General features: G+C 38.0%; 1 protein-coding gene across 2 annotated transcripts in view; it reads right to left on the bottom strand.

Moving 5' to 3' along the window:
• Positions 1-631: 631 nt before the first annotated feature.
• Positions 632-22,234, bottom strand: part of pdgfaa (platelet-derived growth factor alpha polypeptide a) — a 37,839-nt gene continuing 16,236 nt past the window's right edge. Inside the window, exons 4-7 of one of the 2 annotated variants that reach the window (XM_043711349.2) lie at positions 20,255-20,442; positions 6,560-6,683; positions 5,235-5,364; positions 632-2,921 (exon numbers count right to left, since the gene is read on the bottom strand). In XM_043711349.2, coding sequence (XP_043567284.1) covers positions 5,255-5,364; positions 6,560-6,683; positions 20,255-20,442 — 422 coding nt within the window. In that variant the 3' untranslated portion in view covers positions 632-2,921; positions 5,235-5,254. The remainder of the gene's footprint in view (positions 2,922-5,234; positions 5,365-6,559; positions 6,684-20,254; positions 20,443-22,234) is intronic. The other variant, XM_043711350.2, reaches the window with a different exon arrangement.

Below are 22,234 nucleotides of genomic sequence, written 5' to 3' on the forward strand. Positions count from 1 at the left end.
CTGAATGACAAAGGAGAATCATGAGGCAGAATGATCTAGTCCCTCTCCTAATACTTATTTTCTTAGTGGATCTGAAACATTTTGGATGTTCTGAGATTGTGAAAGGCACCCTAGAAATTCAAGTATTTTCTTGTCACAATTTAGATGAAAAATATAACAGCAATTTCAAAAGAAACTTTCACTATACCTCCAGGACTTTTGAGTGGTGGTAGGGTGAAGCAGACAATTGCCAGGGGCTCAATAATCTCCCTTTTAGACTTGCCTATTTCAGCTGGAACTCACTAAAGAAAATGGCCCCTGATATTGATCACTGGAAGTGTGAATGGGTAAATGTTAGAATTGGGCTTTATCATGATGCAGCATTCAGTCAAATAGCTCAAAATGATGACCACTTTGGCAAGGTACCCAAGAGTGCCATGGTAAATATCATCCAATAAGAAATTACCAGAAAGGCATAAATAACATTTAATAAAAGTAACTTTGGGTTTCTGCTGCTTGAAAACATAATTTGAAACAATATTGAATATTTTCCAGATCAAATGTGAAAAATCAAGAATGTGATTAATGTCATGCATTGATATATTAAAACTTTAGAATTACAGGCAAATTTAACTCAAAGAAGCAATCACTATTCATATGAATAATATAAGGTTCTGCCCTGCAGAATATTATAATTCTTGAACAGAAATTATTAGGCTTTTGCGATGTACAGAAATAAATGACAAACTATGCAAAAAATAGCAGCTATTTAATATACTAGGTTCTACTAATTACAGTACCCTTGGCAGCAAACGCCTCCAATACCTCAAAGTCCAAATTTTTAAAAACATTCTGTGTGGGTATTGCTGGCAAGATTGGCATTTATTACCCATCCATGGCTGGCTTGAAAAGGAGCTGGTGGAGCACCTTCTGAAGTCATTTCAAATGCCAGTTAAAAGCTAAAGATGATGCTGTAGGACTACAATCACAACAGACCAGACAGCAGGTTTCACTTCCCTGAAGGGCCTTCATGAACTAATGAATGTTTCTAAAAACAATCCGGCAGTTTTATTAAATTATTTTATTTGCAGACTTTCAAGATTGAATTAAAATTCTCAAATTACTATGATGGAATATGAAATCTTGCCCTCTGAATCATTATTCCAATAACTTACACAACCGTATCCATATTGTGTGTGCTAACTGCATCAGGGAATATGATGTCTAAGAGGTTTTTTTATTCATACATTGGATACGGGCATTATTGGCTGGGTTAATATTCGATGTCCATCTCAAAACATCCTGGATAGAGTGGTGCTAGACTGCTTTCTTGAAACACTGCAGTCCTGGAGAAGTATGGAGTTACAACGCTATTAGGAAGGGTGTTCCAGGATTGTGACCTAGCAATAGTAAAGGAATGGTGATATAGTAACAAGTCAAGATAGTGTGAGGATTGAAGACATCAGCAAAGCTAAGTTCATCCCTAGCCTCATTCCGTGTCACAACCGTACAACTGCCAAAATCAAAGCTGAGCAGTAGACATTTAGGTCGAATGGTCCATAAAAAAGAACAGGAGACGTGGACAGCCAGCATACCCTTGCTATTGCTAAATTAGCAGAACAGGAATGGGGATGGTTTGAAGTTAGGGCTATGGCTCAGTAGCAGCCAATGAAATGACCTACATGGAAAGATAAATTGTAAAGCATGACCAAAGTGGAATAATGGAAGCCCCTATTAAGTGAATGACCAATACTCTTTTTGGAAATCACAGCACTACTTTCTTGAATATATTCAGAAGTTTAATTATTATTGTGACCACATATTTTAAAAAGATCAGGTTTTCTGGTAGAACATCAGGTTTTCTTGTCGAGCTCACTGTCCATATTTTTATAGTTCCCATTGCCATATATACTCTTGACCATTTCAGACAATCACACATGTGAAATAAAAGTTTGAAAATGCTTTTCCTTCAAAAGATGGAATTCACAAAAATGTGCTATTACTAACAGGCAAAAAAAACATTTTCAGACTGTACAGACCAGAAATAAATGTTATTTTCCAGCTTTTTGTATCATTTATTAATGCAAAATAATTTTACTTAAAATGCTTTAAATTAGAAAGGAGGGGAAAGAAAGGAACATATTGAAAAGACTGGGATTTTATTTTACAAGAACGCAATTTTCTGAACAGCTTGGTTAAAGATCATATTCTTCCAGTAAAATAAATCAATGATATGCTGGAAAGTCATACCTGCAGTCTCCTAAATGCAATAAAATATACAAGTAGTCCACAGAATAATAAAACATTAAAAAGAATACAGTAGAAGCAAGCTTAATATACACTCAATGGTGCGAGAATAAACTCAACATCCGTCTTCAAGGCTCCCCACCCGATCCCCTCTGAAGGAACTGCGTAGTTCATATTAAAACAAGAACAATGTGCAAGATTGCCCCACAGTCTTGTGGATAAGCTCTGGAAAAGAAAGTACTGGCAGAGGCTTCTCAAATGGTCCGTGCCTCTCATTTGTGTTAAGTCCCATTGAGGCTTTACGGAGACACAGCCTATTAATCAACAGCACCATTTTTAAAAGTTCTTCATTATATGTTCTCCATTCACTTGAAACCATGTCCTTTCAGCAGCATTTTAGACATTCTTGCCATGTATTTGAATGCCTTTTTTTTCAATGTATATAAAACATCAAGATGCCTCCCGTCAGTTCACTGAGCAGTCTCATTCCACAATATTCCTCCTGATTGCCTTGGAATTAAGACAGTTTTTTTTGTCCATTTTCAATTTGCTGGGAAAACAGTTCTAATGAGGGCAAAGGAAAATAACAGTCGAGAAAAAGCACCTTTGGCAATAGGCTTTTGGCATGTAACAAAAGAGATGTATGTGCATGCCCCCCACTGTAAGTCCTCATGTAGCTTATTTTCACCTCACATCTGCAAGAAAAGGAAAATTAAACATAAATAACAGCAATACTGCATCTTAAGTAAATAGCAAGCAATCAATCCTTTTTAGAGCACAGTATGAAATGGGTCTAGTGTACATTGTGGTTTATTAAATCGAGAGTGACATCTTAATGTCAAAGTCTTTGCTAATGTTTTCTTGGCAAATCACTCATTCAAGCCCACATGTGTAGGCATTGTAGTAAAGGAATTTGATGATCGCAAACAGAACAATCAGTTAACAGCAGATCATGTTGTAAGTTTCAACCACTTGTTTAAAAATATAATTAGCAAGCTTCTTTTGTGCAATCAAACGTACATAGCTGAAGGATTGTGCACAGATATATGCTTTTCGGATATCAACATTAAACCAACACGAGTGTGTAACTGTTCATCTCCACTCAATTTGCTTCCAACTCCTGTTCCAAATAGGTCTTTCAGCTGTATATAGTTAGAAGAAAGCAAACTGCTGCCAGCAATTCACCATTAAGGACCTATTCAGTTGAGACAAATTCTATCCCTGCTCAAGTTCTGAACATATAATTTTAAGCAGTAATCCCTGACTCGTGGTCGGGACTACACTGTGCAGTTGCTGAGGGTCTGCACACACCTATCGACGTGCCAATATATTGACTTCCAGTTGCTGACACCCAGGAACCTCTGAAGTCCATGCAGGGAAAAAAATCAGAGGGGACTTAGGGCGAAATACTATCTTGGAGAAGTCGTGAAAAAGTGATAATGTCTCTGGACTATTAAACAAGAACATCAGGTTCAAGTTCAGGGAACATTGGTTTGAATCATACCACAACAGACAGTGAAACTTGAATTCAATAAAAGTCATGGAAGAAGAAGTTTGCGATCATGTAACCCCTGCTAATTGTTGTAAAAACTCATCTGATTCACTAATGATCCTTATGTGGTCTAGTCTAATCTACATATGATTTCCGATACACTAAAACGTGGTTGATTCTTAAATGCCCCTCTAAGAATGGGCAACAAATGCTGGTCTAGCCAGCAATGCCCATATCCCAGGAATAAATAACAAAAAAAAACCACAATCCTGCTGAATTTCCTCTGTCCAATACAAGGACAAACTGAGAAGATATCAGCCCTGTTAAGACTGGCTCACGCAAGATCCAGAATAACATTTGGGATAGTTTGGGTTGGGGTGAATACTGTGAGGTACAGCTTAAAACCGGTGACATTTTTGGGACTCAGATGTTATAATCAAAAATAGCACAATATTAGTGACACTGGAGTCCAAAATGATAATGCTCTGAGAAGTAAATGGTTAAAGGAACAGTGTCCAATCAAGTAACTGGAGGAAAGGCAACTGCAGCACGACACTGCACAGATACAAGATTTATTTTAAAACAAAGATTTGCAGAGCAGCCAATTATCAAGCTCGGCACTAAATGGTGTTTGGTAATCATCGCCTCAGCAACTGAGCATTCCATTCAGTCCACAATCATCACTTCCGCATATGGATTGCTCAGTAGCACTCCCAATTCTCCAGTGGATAAAGGCACCGTTCAACGTATTAAATCACATAGCCCTGAAACTTCCTTGCCAGTGCTCAGTTTAGTCAGAGTAGCACGGCATTACAAACTGCTCCTGTGTTTCTGGGCTAAAGTGTTGAGAGGAACTTACGTTTCCATTTCTGACCTGACTGTTATCCAAAGGGCCCCCTTACATACGCGAAGGAAATGGGAACAGATTGAAACTTGCCTGTTATATCCTTCATGTAAACAGGCCTACCACCACCTGGCTGAAGTAGCCAAAAGTGGAATCATAAATAAGAAGATAACAGTAAATAAATGAGTAAGGGTAGTGTGAGGTGAGAACGACTGAGGAACCTTACTTATTCAGACAAAATATTTCGTTTGATCTAACCATGAACACAAAATGCATTTATAAACAAACAAAGTTATAAAGATGCAGTCGTTTCACACAAAATCAATTCACACAGGGCAAGTCATTGAGATTTGTACAAGAAATCAAGCAGTCAACAATCAGCAATAGTGCAGGAAAAGGTCAGGCTAGGATTGTGCAGGTGCATGCCCTTCAAATCAGTGAAAGGTAAAATAAGCAGTGAAGGTGTGAAACATCCAGCAGTGATCAGCTTCAGGAAGCATAACTCCCCAAAGGCAGAATCAATCAAGCCCATCAAAAAATCATTTCTACCCAATCTCAAGGTGATATGTGCTACAAACTGGAATGTGATTGTGTTAAATTATAGCATCTGATTATTAATTTTGCTGATGATTTATGCAGGCTGATATCAGTTATCAGCACAGCAGGTCCTACCTGAATGCATCCCAGAGCTTTTATGTTGGAAACACATCCTTGTCAGGTGCCAGTATTAACTTTTTACGCTTCCGTTTTTTAATTTTTTCACTATTTCTTCCTTTAAAGCGCTTTGGGCTGGTGAAAGGCCCTAAGAAAATGCACTTGTGTTGGAATTTATACAGATAGAAACAAGTACTGGAGCTGTTTCTAGCCAAAAACAGATCACAATCTTACTAACTCAGCAGCTTTATCATACTTCATTGACCACTAAATGCAGGGTTACCATCTTTTTGTTCAGTCTCAAACTGATGAAGGGGCAGGAGGCTCGACTTATTGGAAGGAAGAATAATTTCAACAAGAGAATTAGTGCACGTGTATAGTAGCTCAGAGTTATTCAACTCAATTTTAAGAAGTTCAATTTTTTAAAAATCAATTTTATCACTTTCCTATCTTACTTACTTTGTTCAATAAGCCTTTTAACTATTAGCAGTGGTTAAGTCTTGAACTAAGCTGGCTAAGAGCAGGTCTGGATCAAAAAAACTTTAGAGTTAGAAAAATGTGAAATACAGTGACTCTGAAAGTCAGTGTAATATCAAAAGGGAGTATGATTATCAAAGTACATGGACAGGAACCAGGAAATGGGGATTAAAGAGTTGGTTGACAAAAGTTCTCAACTGGCTGAAGCGACCAGTCCTGTTCCTGCATCAGCTTTTGTGGATAATAAGAAGCTTAATGCTTCAAACATTAACTTGTTCTTACAAAACCTCTTACTCTGGGCTAGAAGGTCTTGATTCAAGATCAACCTGCTCTGGAAATGTCATAACATGGTTGATCAAAATAACTGCAAAAAACTTATTTCAAAAATATTGATTCTGTTTAACTTTAGTCCTCAATAAAACAGCATACTAATAACACTCAAACAAACACATTAGTGTCTGCTAGTGATTTCACAAAATATCATTCCAATTTCAAGGCTTCAACTTCCAAATTATTGCTAAGATGATCAAATGAGGGATGATTTGTAGGTCTCCATACTAAAGATGAAGACCTACTATCTGGTTTACAATTTAGCAATTGCAAGACAGACCTTAAAAACTAAGTAGTCTGGTCATCCAATTGTAGCAACTCTATCAGTAAGAATTTAACAATGTTAGAATGCATCTGCTGAAGAAACTGCAAATTATATTTTAATATTGCCAAATGTACTGTTTAATAATGCTAAATAGTTTAATAACAACAACATCTCTTTAAAAAGCACCTTTAACATAGCAAAACATCCTAAGGCACTTTCACAATAACACTAAACACAGATAAACCAAAGCACTTTAGATGCAGTCAAGTACCTTCATGTTCTCTGTATTCTGAATTAGAATGTAGTAATGTGCACATACATTCCAGGTGCTCTTCTAACCTCACTATAACCTCCTTTAATCTGGGCTTGCGCCTTATATACTCCACTTTTGCAACCTGTAAATCAACAAAAGGTATGTTAATAGCCTTATCCTATAGTTACTACATGATATAATGAAGAGAATGAATTCAGTTCATGGGAATTAAAACATTCACTATTATGGATTCAATATTTCCAACATAGTTTTGTTCTGTTTTTAAATATAAGGTACATTACATAAATTATCTTGTGTTTCCATGGGCAAACTGTAGGAACAACAAATACAATATTGGATTTAGGGTTACTGAGATGAAAGTACGGAAAATAAATAGTATTACCTACAACAGTATCCCAATGAAAAATCAATCAATGCAGCACTTCCCTCCAATAGTGGAATATGTCTACTGTTTGAATGCAGTCATTAACCTCTTCTAGTCAACTGTGTTAATCTAGCACTTAAAGCAGCTTTACAATAAAGTTTTCCAAAGCACTAAGCATTGTGTGAATAAGAATAGATTAAAATCTACAGTCAAATGTATAAGTTCAGTTTTAAGTCATAAAAAATTGTAAATGCAAAAAACAGAGCAACACTGTAAAGCAAAATTTAGACAGTGCATTTGATATAAACCTTTAAATGCTATTCCACTGGGCCTCTTCTCTGCATCAACACTAAATTTCTACCTGTTCAAAGCAGACAGCTTTTCATGATCTGCAAATTATAAAATAAGATCAGTTTGTATTCTCACACAGGTATTAGTCAGCAAGTGCAATTCACAATCCAAGATGGAGGATGGGATAAAATTGTGGCTGTAAGAGCTGCTCCTTTTTTGAGGTATTTCCGTCATTGGAGGTGATTTCCTTCAATCCGAGGAGCAGTAACTACTGTTTTATATGCTGTTGCTTTGTTTGGGAACTTTGGGGGAAAAAGATCAAAACAACAGCACTTTTAAAAAAGGAGAAAGACAGACAAAAGGCTGCAACCACATGGTCAGTGAGGGAGAGAGAAAAAGAAACCTACACTGCTAACTGACACAGCAGTTAATCTGCACAGTTACTTCCTTTGCTGTTTGAGTTCATGTATCTCTGGACATTGGAGTGTATCTAGAAAATAATTAACAAACAGCGAAATTCACAGCTGACCTTGTAAGAATCTGTGTGGGAGAGCTCACAGCATAGGAACAGATACATGCATAGCTTTTAAGCTTTGTTGTAAGTCTCCAATAGTGAGTAGAGTGGGTCCTTTCTTGATTATATGTTTTAGGGAGATCTGTCTCTTGATTATATTTTAAAAATATAAACGACGAGAATTAAAGGAACACTTTTTTAGAGCAAAAGGATAGTGCTATCTTCTGGGTCTGTAGATTGTGAAGAAGGAAAGTTGGCCTTTAGTAGAGTGATGTGCTCTTCCTGTTGGATGTGGAGGTTTAGAGAGAATTTCCATGTTACTGATGATTATGTCTGCAGGAAGTGTCTTTGGTTGCAAATCCTATCAGATCACATGGATTGATTTGAGTGGCATTGAGAGGAATTTACAAGAGCTAGGGAATATGATGGATGGCAGTTATAGGAAGGCAGAAAAGCTACAGATAAAATCAGATAGATGGGTTAACTACAGAAAAGGTAGGAGGGGTACACAGATAGTGCAGGAGTTTTCTGTGGTTATTCCCATTTCAAACAAGCTTGCTATTTTGGAAAATTTATGGGGTGATGGACTCTCAGGGGCATGTAGCACATACATCCAAGTTTTTGCTATCGAGACTGACTCCAAAGTAATGAGGAGTATGTTGTGTTCCAAGCAATCAACTGTAATAGGGGACTTTCTAGTCAGAGGCACAGACAGACGTTTCTGCGGCCAACAGTGAAAAATCAGAATGTGTGTTGCCTCCCTGGTTGCAGGATCAAGGATGTCACAGAGAAGGTGCAGAATGTTCTCAAAGGGGAGAGAGACCAGCAGGAAGCCATTGTACACATTGGAGCTAATGGCATAGAAAGGGAAAAGGTTGAGATTCTGAAGGGAGAATATAGAAAGTTAGGCAGGAATTTAAAAAAAAGGTCCTTGAGGGTAGTAATATCTGGATTACTCCCAGTGCTATGAGCTAGTGAGGGTAAGAATAGGAGGATAGAGCAGATGAATGCATGACTGAGGAACTGGCGCAGGGGAGAAGGGTTTACATTTTTGGAACATTGGAATCTCTTATATGGTAGAAGCGATCTGCGCAAGGAGGACGGATTGAACTTGAATTGGAAGTGGACTAATATATTGGCAGGGAGATTTGCTAGAACTCCTCGGGATAATTTAAACTAGTAAGGTGGGGGAGTGGGACTCAGGAAAATAGTGAGGAAAGACATCAATCTGAGACTGGTTTCGTTGGGAAAGGGAGCGAGTCAAACAGTCAAGACAGACAGGAACAAAGCAGAGAACAAGGTAGGACTGATAAATTAAACTGCATTTACTTCAATGCAAGAAGCCTAACAAGTCAGGCAAATTAACTCAGGGCATGGTTAGGAACATGGGACTGGGATATCATTGCAATCACAGAAACTTAGCCCAGAGATGGTCAGGACTGGTAGCTTAATGTTCCAGAAGGCAGCATTACTGCTATACTGACAGAGGATATTCCTGGGAATATGTCCAGGGAAGTTATTTGTGTGGAACTGAGAAATAAGAAAGGGATGATCACCTTATTGGGATTGTATTACAGAACCCCCTAATAGTCAAGAGGGAAATTGAGAAACAAATTTGTAAAGAGATTTCAGTTATCCGTAAGAATAATAGGATGGTTATGATTAGATTAGATTACTTACGGTGTGGAAACAGGCCCTTCGGCCGAACAAATCCACACCAACCCGCCGAAGCGCACCCACCCAGACCCATTCCCCTACATTTACCGCTGTACCTAACACTACGGGCAATTTAGCGTGGCCAATTCACCTAACCTGCACATTTTTGGACTGTGGGAGGAAACCCATGCAGACACGGTGAGAATGTGCAAACTCCACACAGTCAGTCGCCTGAGGCGGGAATTGAACCCGGGTTTCTGGCGCTGTGAGGCAGCAGTGCTAACCACTGTGCCACCGTGCCGCCCACGGTTATGGTAGGGGATTTTAATTTTCCAAACTCAGACTGGAACTGGCATAGTGTTACGGGTTTAGATGGAGAGGAATTTGTTAAGTGTGTACAGGAAAATTTTCTGATTCACTACATGGATGTACCTACTAGAGAAGGTGCAAAACTTGACCTACTCTTGGGAAATAAGGCAGTGGGGGAGCACTTTAGGGCCAGCAGACCATAATTCTATTAGATTTAAAATAGTGATGGAAAAGGAGAGACCAGATCTAAAAGATGAAGTTCTACATTGGACGAAGGTTAATTTTGACGATATTAGGCAAGAACTGGGGGCAGATGTTCGCAGGTACAGGGACAGCTGGAAAATGGGAAGCCGTCAGAAATGAGATAACAAGAGAAAAGAGACAGTATATTCCTGTTAGGGTGAAAGGAAAGGCTGGTAGGTATAGGGAATGGTGGATGACTATAGAAATTGAGGTTTGGTTAAGAAAAAGAAGGAAGCATACATCAGGTATAGACAGAAGAGATTGAATGAATCCTTAGAAAAGTATAAACACAGTAGGAGTATCCTTAAGAGGGAAATCAGGAGGGCAAAAAGGAGACATGAGACAGCTTTGGAAAATAGGGTTAAGGAGAAGCCAAAGGGATTTTATAAATAAATTAAGGACAAAAGGGTAACTAGGGAGAGAATTGGGGCCTTCAAAGATCAGCAAGGCAGCTTATGTGTGGAGCCGAAGGAGAAGGGGGAGATACTAAATGAGTATCTTGCATCAATGTTTACTGTGGAGAAGGACATGGAAGATATAGACTGTAGGAAAATAGATGGTGACATGTTGAAAAATGTCCATATTACAGAGGAAGAAGTGCTGGATGTCTTCAAAAGCATAAGTGGATAAATCCCCAGGACCTGATCAGGTGTACCCTAGAACTCTGTGTGAAGCTAGGGAAGTGATTACTGGACCCTTTTCTGAGATATTTGTATCATCAATAGTCACAGGTGAGGTGCCAGAAGACAGGAGGTTGATGTGGTAAATATGGTGCCACTATTTAAGAAAGGTGGTAAGGAAAAGCCAGGGAACTATATACCGGTGAACCTGACATCGGTGGTGGGCAAGACGTTGGAGGGAATCCTGAGGGACAGGATTTACATGTATTTGGAAAGGCAAGGACTGATTAAGGATAGTCAGCATGGCTTTGTGCGTGGGAAATCATGTCTCACAAACTTGATTTAATTTTTTGAAGAACAAAAAGGATTGATGACAGCAGAGCAGTCAACATAATCTATATGGACTTCAGTAAGGCGTTCCCCATGGGAGACTCGTTAGCAAGGTGAGATTTCATAAAATACATGGAGAACTAGCCATCTGGATACAGAACTGGCTCAAAGGTAGAAGACAGAGGATGGTGGTGGAGGGTTGCTTTTCAGACTGGAGGCCTGTGACCTGTGGTATGCCACAAGGAGCGATGCTGGGTCCAATGCTTTTCATCATTTATATAAATGATTTGGATGTGAACATAGGAGATGGGCCATTGGGCTCAGGAGATAATTTAGATAAATATGAGGTGCTGCATTTTGGAAAAGCAAATCAAACCAGGACATATATACTTAATGATAAGGTCTTAGGGAGTGTTGCTGAACAAAGAGACCTTGGAGTGCAGCTTCATATCTCCTTGAAAGTAGAATTGCAGGTAGATAGGATAGTGAAGAAGGCATTTGGTATGCTTTCCTTTATTGGTCTCCTTCCTATTGGAAGTATGTTGTGAAACTTGAAAGGATTCAGAAAAGATTTACAAGGATGTTGCCAGGATTGGAGGATTTTAGCTATAGTGAGAGGCTGAATAGAGCAGGGCTATTTTCCCTGGAGTGTCGGAAAGTGAGGCGTTACCTTATAGAGGTTTATATAATTATCAAGGGCATGGATAGGATAAATGGACAAGCTCTTTTCCCTGGGGTGGGAAAATCTAGTAGGAGATTAGATTAGATTAGATTACTTACAGTGTGGAAACAGGCCCTTTGGCCCAACAAGTCCACACCGACCCTCCGATGGGGCAGCTTTTTCACACAGAGAGAGTGGTGCGTGTGTGGAATGAACTGCTAGAGGAAGTGGTGGAAGCTGGTACAATTACAGCATTTAAAAGGCATCTGGTGGGTATATGAGTAAGAAGGGTTTGGAGGGATATGGGCCAAGTGCTGGTAAATTGGACTAGATTAGGTTAGGATATCTGGTCAGCATGGACGAGTTGCACTGAAGGGTCTGTTTCCGTGCTATACATCTCTATGAGGTCCACTTCTTTTTGTCATTTATATAAATGATTGGGATGTGAGTATAAGAGGTATAGTTTGTAAGTTTGCAGATGACACCAAAATTGGAGGTGTAGTGGACAATGAAGAAGGTTACCTCAGATTACAGTGGGATCTTGATCAGATGGGCCAATGGGCTGAGAAATGGCAGATGGAGTTTAATTTAGATAAATGCGAGGTGCTGCATTTTGGGAACACAAATCTTAGCACGACTTATACACTTAATGGTAAGGTCCTAGGGAGTGTTGCTGAACAAAGAGACCTTGGAGTGCAGGTTCATAGCTCCTTGTAAATACGAGTTGCACATAGATAGGATAATGAAGGCATTTGGTATACTTTCCTTTATTGGTCAGAGTATTGAGTACAGGAGTTGGGAGGTCATGTTGAAGTTGTACAGGACATTGGTTAGGCCATTTTTGGAATATTGCGTGCAATTCTGTTCTCCTTCCTATCGGAAGAATGTTGTGAAACTTGAAAAGGTTCAGAAAAGATTTACAAGGATTTTGCCAGGTTTGGAAGATTTGGAACATAGGGAGAGGCTGAATATGCTGGGGTTGTTTCCCTGGAGCATCAGAGGCTAAGGGGTGACCTCAGAGGTTTATAAAATCAAGAGGGGCACGAATAGGATAAATAGACAATGCTTTTTCCCTGGGGTAGGTTGGGGTCCAGAACTAGAGAGCATAGGTTTCGGGTGAGGAGGAAAGGATGTAAAAGGGACCCAAGGGGCAACTGTTTCATGCAGAGGGCAGTGCATGTATGGAATGAGCTGCCAGAGGAAGTGGTGGAGGCTGGTACAATTACAACATTTAAAACGCATCTGGATGGGTATATGAATATTAAGGGTTTAGAGGGATATGGGCCAAGTGCTGGCAAATGGGACTAGATTAGGTTGGAATATCTGGTCAGCATGAACAAGATGGACTGAAGGATCTGTTTCCATGTTGTACATCTCTATGACTATGACTCTATGCTGCCAGACCTGCTGAATTCCTCCAGCTAAAAAAGTTTGAGCTGACAAAAAGTTTATATTTCAGAAGACGTCTAGATTGTGAATATCAATAATTCCCTCCAATAAATTAACTGCGGAGCATACACACATCATTCCAGTTCCCATCTCCTCAGCCTCCTGGGATACTTTACTATATCAATGGAATTATGTGAATGCAAGTTATTGCCACTATAATGATTCTGATAATGAATTAGCAGGCGATAATCACACTACCCAAAGGTGAAAAATTTGACTTCCATTTAGCATTCATAATTAAAGCAGAAAAGTTACATTGAAAGATTCTGAGGCATCATAAAAAAACCAAAAGGCCTTCTATTACTGTTTGCAGAAGGAAACCCTTTATCCCCAATCAATACTGTTTAAGTGCATGTCTACTGGATTTGGTAGACTGTATTGCTCAAAACAGTCCAGTTAATCACAAAGTTATACAATCACTATGGGCTGGACAATAAATCTAGGATTACATACATCCAATGAATAATTTTAATTCTTTTTGCCCATTTAGCAGCTCCTCATAAAACACTACGAGAGAACTAAGAGACTCTTTCCTGTGCCTGTGTACAACTTTAGTCTATCATTACTGTATTCCTGTTCAATAGAAATATCTTCAAGATTTTAGGAAAATCTAATCCAGACATATTTTGGAAAATTATTGCCTGTTCTTTAGCTTGGATGATGATATCTAACTAAAGACAATATATAAATAAAAGACTTTATAAAATATAAAGATAATAATATAAATAAAATAAAATTATTTTCAATAGTGGAAACAAAATCATTCAGTAGCACATGCTTGGATTTCTGATATGTTGCTTTCAAGCTGGCAGTGCAGATATGTAAAGTCACTCTCAAAACATATTTTAAAATATAGAGATATGTAGAGCTGCAGAATTCAGTTTAAAGCTATTAAAAGGTATTCTGCTATTTTATTGGATTAGTCCTCTGCAAACATTGTTCTATCTTTATGGCCTATAGAATCACTGGTGAATCTCTCAGCAAGGAACAGAAAAAAGCTTCATTTGTCATTAGTAGACATATACACACACTCACACATTGAAATATTTTTATGGCTGAAACCCTTGCTGGAAAGTCACCTCTCTGGATGACAAAAATAGGTGATAATGGTAATGTTCTTAGCATGACAAAACTCTAGTTCAGTGTGAGAAGGAAAACTTCAAAAGGCAAATCACTTCTATTGTGATAAACAAACAAAGAACACCTACAGTTGGTACCTTAGATGAATTCTGCCACAGTGACAGGATTCATCTAAGGCACCAACAGGACCAGACAGCATGGACAAAGAAACAGAAAACCAACAAAGGTGAATATAGAACAATCCCTAGATGGGTGCTATGACACATTTACATTAACTTCCCTTTGCAATAGATGATGCTCTCTCCTACGGCCATTTACATTTAATTCAAAGAACCAAGGCTGCACTTTTGAATATGTAGTTGCTTTCAAGTTCTATTAGTGATTCAAGTTTGTTCTCTCCTTCCAATGTGAAAGATTTAGATAGGAGAAAGTGAGGTCTGCAGATGCTGGAGATTTAGATAGTTCAGCAATGGAAAAGTAATGCTAATCTGCAAATATTGAAATAAAGACAAAACCAATACAACAATTGCGATCCGGCAGCAACAGTGGAGTGCAAAACAAATTTAATATTTTGGGTCTGCGATCTTTCATCAGAATCTTGGCCTGTCTGCAATTTGACAGCAGCCTGAAAAACTGAGATGTGGCACTAAATGCAAACCTAATAACAGCACCACACCTCTTCACAACCCCCATTCAGTCCAAATTCTTTGCATTGATACTGTAGTTCTGACTGAATTCAGGATCAGCAACACTAATGTGATGTAATTTAAAGGACAATTAGCCTTACAGAAGAAATAACGTGATCAAAATTAAAGAGCTATGCAAGCTATTGTCATCTGGGATGGGTATTTGTTCTGTCCTGAACCAGCAGATCAAATGGTGGAGCCCTAACTAATCTCGACAGCTGAAACAAAAGGGAGATAAAAAATACTCACTCTTTCTTTGGATGTAATGTTTACAAAATTAAAACCATCATACCTGTCCTTTCAACCAAGTCCAGGGATTTTTTTCCAGTTGTACTTATAACGATCCTACAATGTTTCAACAAGTTTGCAAGTTTCCCATGACAAATCAAGACCCAGAACCATGTCAAAAACATGAAGAATGAATTAATCCTGCCATTTTCAAGAGTTTGTTAAAAGTCCAATTAGTTTAGTTGTGGATTTAGCATAGTTGCCAAATGGTTCAAGACAGATCATTAACTAAATGTCATTAACTGGAAATCAGGTTCACTAAAACAATGTATGTCAGATTTCACAGGAACAAGAAGCAGGAGCAGGCTATTCAGCCTCTCAAGACTGCCCTGCCATTTATTAATCATGGCTATTCTGATTGTATATACCCACCTACCCAAGAGAACATTTTACCCTTAGCAAGAACCTATTCACCTCTAAAAAATAATCAAAGTCTCTGCTTTCAGCAAAGTACAGGACCTTCAACGAAAACAAATTACCTCGTCTCTGTTACAATGGGTGACCCCCAGTTCTCGGTTTTTCCCATAAACAGAAATGTCTTCTCCATATCTACCATGCCTTAGGATCTTATGTATTTCATTCAAGTCTAACCTGTCCAACATTTCCTCATAAGACAGATCCACCTATCCAGGTATTAGTCTCGTAAAGTTTCTCTGAACTGCTTTCAATGTGTTTTCATCCTTCCTTAAATAAGATCATACTGCACATTCTCCAGCTATTAAACAATCTTAAAACAAAATGACAGTAGTCTTCTGTAGCAATTCACTACTCCCTCTGTCATCTCCAGCACAAAATAGTCTGCTCATTAACTCATTCATCCTATGGTATAATTTGTTTTTAGATCCATGTATGATGAGAATCGCTATAATAAGTTAAAAATTTAATGTCTCATTCAGATCGCAGGAAATTGATGGTTGGGGCTAGTTGTGATAATACAATCGAATGGTATAAATACAATATTAGCCAGTAAATGTAGTTAAGATTTAACAAGGTCTAATTGATCATATGAAACCCCTTTGCACTACCTAAGCACTTTTAGATGAAAATGGTGGATAGAAGAATTTTATTTGAACTTGCAAATGTATGTGTTACCAATATCACTTTTCAATTTCAACAAAGTTGTGCTTATTGCGCACGTAATACTGTGATTTAAAAACAGACAGGGCTGGAGAAACTCAGCAACTCTGAAAATGGCTGTAGGGAGAGAGAAACAGTCAATACTTTGAGTCCAATATGACTTGTCTTCAGTTCTGTGTGTTTATGGTGATACTCTGCTACTGCCATTGAGCCTCGTTACCTTCAAATACGGGTTTGCAAATCAAGAACTACAACATTTCAGGCATGTTTCCAGCCTGTGTCCATGTCTACTAAGACTTTGTGCTTGCAAGACACTTAATAGACAAGTTGAAAGGCTCTTTATTTTGTAGCACAGGCTTTTTGCATTGATATTTTCTTCATATAATATACCTGTCACAATGTCTTAATAAAAGCCTAAAAACAAACATCCCCTGGTTCAACGTGAGATTGATTTGGCTCCAACTTTTAAAGTGTTATTAAACTATTAAACAGTTGAATCCCAGAAGCTTAAAATGAGGCAGTGAGTGGGTTGTGTAAATTAAAAGATGTGCGCCTGATGGTGTAATCTTTAGTTCAGAAAAATTCAGAAGGTATTCAGCACTTTCTTGTATTCTCCACAGCACACCCATTTACTTTTGAAATAGCCTTAAGCAGTTGAGTAGTCTTTAAGCTGTTAATGGTTTAGGCAATTGTCTGAGGTTTAACTCTGAGGTCTTTTAGGTTACAGCTGTTGCATTAGTTTTTGCTTTTTGTGAATTCTTCCCTTTATTTTGCCTCTCAAGTCCTAAACCTGCTGCTGCTGCTGCTGCTGGATTGACCAAATGAAAGCACAAACTCACCCACAGTATCTCAGTATTACTACAGCTATCTATGTGTGTTGTTAATTTGGCGCATCTGCACGTGCAAATGTTTGGGTTTGCTTGATCTCAATTTTATAGTATTTGGCTTCAAGTTTCTTCATATTCTACAAATTTTCAGCATCAGGAAATTGAAAATTAGTTTACTGTTGCAGCAATAATGGAAAGTAGCACGGGAGTTGGAATTTATTTGCCAGAATAAAGTAAAATTATATTACTTATGGTCATTGCTCATGATGTTTTTATCTTGTTTTTTCTAGCCTAATACACTTTCACTTTTGGATGTACCACAATCTTACACTTCAACTTGCTGCTCCCCCTCCCCCACCCTCAACCATAGAATTTCAAAAATGCTAATCTTCTTGAGTCTTTCCTCCCTTCAACGGTCTTCAGGATTTTAAAACAAACAATCGCTGCTAATTAATATGGTTTTCCCTTTTTAGTTTTTTCAACCTATGGTACTTATCTTTCAGCCTCTAAAATCAGGAATAACTAAATAATTAAATGACCCTTTTGGTTACTTGGAGCATGAATACACTTGCAAAAGGGGGCAAACATGGAATAGATTCCCCAAAGTCTAAGACAATAATTGTTTATCAAGGGATGCTTAATTTTGTATTTGTGCTTCTAATTAACAAAACCATTTGGTAGAGCTTGCACTGTAGTAATGTATGAAGTTTCATCTCATGTTATCTCTGTATAGCTTGATAATTGACCTCACTGGCAACAACTACATGTTTGTCCTTTTAACAGTTTTTTAAAAAAATGACCTTGTATCTGTTCACACGGCTCAGGTGAGAGTGCAAGAATCCTGTTAGTCAATGGATGTCTCCTGCTCAGACTATAACTGAAAACAGAGATACTTGCAGACCCTTTAGGCAAATAGGTTTTGGAGGAGAAGATTTATATAGAACTTCAGACAGTTCATTTTACAAGTCAAAGCACAGCAAAACACAATAAAATTCTTGAAATGTGTCCCTTGAAACACCTGCTGCTGCAATGGAGACTATAATTAACAACTGAAGTCATCATTGGTCCAAATCTTTTTACAGTCAATGAACAGGCAAAGCTTTGAGATCTTTATCTAGAAAGGTTCTAATCATGTACACAGTATATATGATTAGGCCCTTGTACCAACAGGCTGAAAAATGTAATCATATGCAGACAAAACTATAAGAAAACAAAGTCAAACTCTCATTGTAACATAGAAGATCCTTAGCTTCCTTGGGAAAATATGCAGTTGAGGAAAATCCCATAAACTTGCCCCATATTTATTCTATATTCCATGAAGTGTTTCTCAGACAACATGCACATTAGTGAGCTACTTACATTAGCACCAATCTACAAATTCAATTCTCGATAGGATCTGCATTGCCCGAAACGTCAATTTTTCTGCATCTCGGATGCTGCCTGACCTGCTGTGCTTTTCCAGCACCACTCTAAGCTTGACTCTGCATTGCTCTTCTCTAGACTAAAAGTGTGGTATCAGTAAAAAGATCAAATTTTGCACCAGATATTTTATTTCTTGGCTTTGCACTTTAGAAAAAAAACAGAAACTTTATAAAAGGACTTTATAAAAGTTTCAGTCTCATTCATTTGCCTCACTAAAGTGATTATTCTTCATGCGTGAGTTGAACCAACAAGTGCTAACAAAATCAGTATGAAGTCTCAAAATATCCAAATCAGTAAGTGCTTCAGCAATAGGTCAGACACAGAGACCCTTGCTGGGTTATTTCCCCCATTAGCCCAAAGCTGCTAATGCATGTAACAATCCTACTAAGAACATCACCCACAAACAATTAACCCACCAGGATCACAGGGTTTTCTTAGTATAGTCTACCAGGGCCAATGTTAATTCCCATTAAAACATTTGAGCACTTACTGAAGATCTCCTAGTTTGTATTTAGCTAAATGTGTGTTTCTTTATTTAGCATGTGATAAAAATTGTATAAATAGTATAGAGCTGAAGCTATTTTAACAGGCAGATAAAGCTAGCTCAACAAAGTAACTTTCAAGTATCCTGGAAATACAGACAATATGATTGACAAGCAATTTCTAGTTTCCTTTTCAAAACACAGCTAGACAACATGTGTTGCCTGAGATTACTTAGTTCACACAATGATCAGATGAATTATTTGCTACATTTTTCAGTGATTAAAAGCTACAACCCACATCAAATTCACAGCTGGACAAAAAATTCAGTTAGCATCAAAACAAATTTGTCACCAGTTTGGCATTCTCTGGCATTATATCTGGATTACTCTGATCCAGCATAAGTCACTAATTTTTTGTCGATAAATTGAGTCTTCTCATAATTTAAATTACAGAAAAGGACACTCTACCCACTTGAAGTAATTGGCTGTCACAATTTAGTCACTGAAGGAGAACTTAGCTTACATTCCAAGAATTGCCAACATATGCATCTTCATCTGTTTATGAGTCACGTGCCATGGAAATTACCTCCACTTTGCACTGAGACAATAATCATCCAGTTCTGGTAAACACCAGCATTCACTGAAAGATACATTTCCAAAAACCAAAATGGTTCCATTCAAATGTGAACACAATTAATTACATCAAAGGCCATGTGGCGATATCCATTCAGAAAAAAATAAACACCCCCCATCCTGTCATTTCCATTAAAACAACGAGGTCTGTTTGAAACACCCATAATGGGCTTTGTGTTCTAAAGCTGGCCTTTAGTATGCTAGTTATTTCGTATTAAAAGGAATAAAATATGTCATTTCCAGATCCTCAACATCATAAGCAGTCCACATTAATATAACAGCTTTGCCACATTAATTCATTAATTTTGACTACAGCATCACAAAATATTGAATCTTTTATTCCAATACTAGTTCAATTTTGTTAATAATGGCCTGAAGTGCAGTTAGCTCCTAGTAAAATATATAAAGTCATTGGTCAAAATGAAGGTTTTTGCATCCACCCCAAAACAGCTAAGCTACTGTAGGATATAAACGAGCTATTTTTCCATTTACTTCAGTTTGTGCCAAGAACAGACAGACCATATCATTGTTTATTTTCTTTTCAAAAATGTATTCTCCAGATCCTAAAAGAACCAATTAAAATCACTTTAAGGCTTATTAAACGATGGATAAGATGATATCAAGTTATTTTTCACACAACGCATGCCAACATGGATTCCCTCCAAACTCCCCCTTCCACCCACTCCTCTAAAGAATAGGATGAGATTATGGATGAGTGAGATTCAATTGTAACCCAGTCTATTAAGTTCTTTTTCCTCACCTTGACACTTCGATGATGTATCCGAGAGGGCTGGCATTTGACGCTGCCAGTGTTGCAGCAGCCTGTGCAGCGTCTGACCTCCACACAAGCAGGCCATATCAGGAAGTTGGCAGAGGTGGGATCTATCTGACTGCGAGGTATTTCATAAATGACAGTCCTTGTTTTACACACTGCAGGAACAGCTTCTTCTGAAAAATTTCAACAAAGTAACTTTGAGTATTGGTTCAAATATTTTATGTTTGAAAGACAATTTCTTTTGAACTCGTAAGATATGTTTCAAAATAGACAAAGCATTCGAGTCAATAAATGTATTTACTGTCAGAAAAAAGTAACTTAAAGCACAAAGGGGAAATTTTGCTTGGCAAACATATTTAGGAAAACAGTCAGGGCTTTTCATCCTCGTTATAAATGCATTTTCTGGGTTTTTATTTTACATTCCTGCAGATTGGCTTGCTGAAGGTATAGATTCAACAGCAAAAAAAAACCATCTGGTATGTAACTAACCAGTCACATGTGAGTCTCATGGTGAGCGTCAGCAATTTATTCAACTACCTTGCCAACTGTTGACATCCATACATTCCACCAGGGGTTATTTAAAAGAGAGCAATAGAAGGAGTTTTGCTTAATCCTTTCTCTCTTTCGCCTAAAGGGGATCCTCTTGCGGTACAGTGGTAGCATCCCTACCCCTGAATCAGGAGGCCCACATTCAAGTCCAACCTGCTCCAGAGTTGTGTAATAACATCTCTGAACAGATTAATGAAGAAAAATAGTTTAACCTGAAAAGCACCATGTGGGTCCATTGCAACATGTTCCTGCTTCAGTTAACTCAATATGAATTAGCCATTAAACCTTGGACCTTCGTAATTATATGGCTCTACCACACACAACAGTGCATTTTCTATTGAACCAGCCACACTTTAATCTATTATAGGGGTCAGTAGCACACAAAACAGTGCAGCTTCTCATGGAGTCACACATGCAATTAACAGTGATTAACATTAAAAGTGTTTGTTGCCAATATCCTAATGGTAAAGGAAACTAACAAACACCATACAGAAGTGGACCTAAGGTGAGTTGGCATTGGGCCTAATGTGCTCATTTAAGCCCAAATCAAGCACAGCACCTAAACCCTTCTGAAATTCATCCTTTAATCTCAGTATCTCACCTAATTTCAATTAAAGTACACTGGTCTCTGTTTAATAGCATGACATTAGCTGAAGAAAGCATATCATGGACATGTTAAATGGTCAAAACAAAATTACACAAGGAGCCTAATAAACAATTACAGGGGAAAAAATGTTATTTGTTCTAAGATCTTGTCATTTATAGACTGAATAGTAGGCAATGGTCAGGTATAAAGTCCCCTGATATATCTATTATTACACAAAAAACTTTAAAATGCATTAATCATTACCTTCTGATTCAGCCAGCAGGGATGTGTACATTGCACTTGCTTGCATACCACTACAATCACACCCAGAAACCATACAATGGAAGTGTGCCATTCATAACTAGCACCACACACATGTGGTCAGAGAAGCTCTGCTTTCATTCCAGTGGCTTACAACACTGCAGTTGTGCACAGATTATTTTCCAACCTACCTTTTCCCCTCTCCCTAACATGCTCCTCTCTTTACATTTTTTTAAATGACGTTATTCTTCCTACTCTGAAGGTATAAATTACTACTTAAATAGTATTATAAACACTAGCGGATCATACTCATTCACAAGTAGGTATTTTCCCATTGTGCAGGTCATGTGGAAATAATTGGAAGCAGGCACCTTGCCTGATTTGTTTCCTTTGATTGGCCTGAAATACAGAAGCCAACTGGATAACCCAACTGTTCTTGGCTTGAGGACTAAGAGTACAGACCATGAATAAAAGTTTAGAGATTTCCAATCTATATCTCTCACTACCACATGAGGTAGCATGTTAACCAATCCAGCTTTTAAGTGTGAGAGTCATTCCATGTTGCAGAT

The sequence above is a fragment of the Chiloscyllium plagiosum genome, unplaced genomic scaffold (assembly GCF_037043375.1).
Source record: "Chiloscyllium plagiosum isolate Xiang-an unplaced genomic scaffold, Cpla_swu_hap1 HiC_scaffold_20, whole genome shotgun sequence".
In the NCBI taxonomy this organism is placed as follows: Eukaryota; Metazoa; Chordata; class Chondrichthyes; order Orectolobiformes; family Hemiscylliidae; genus Chiloscyllium; species Chiloscyllium plagiosum.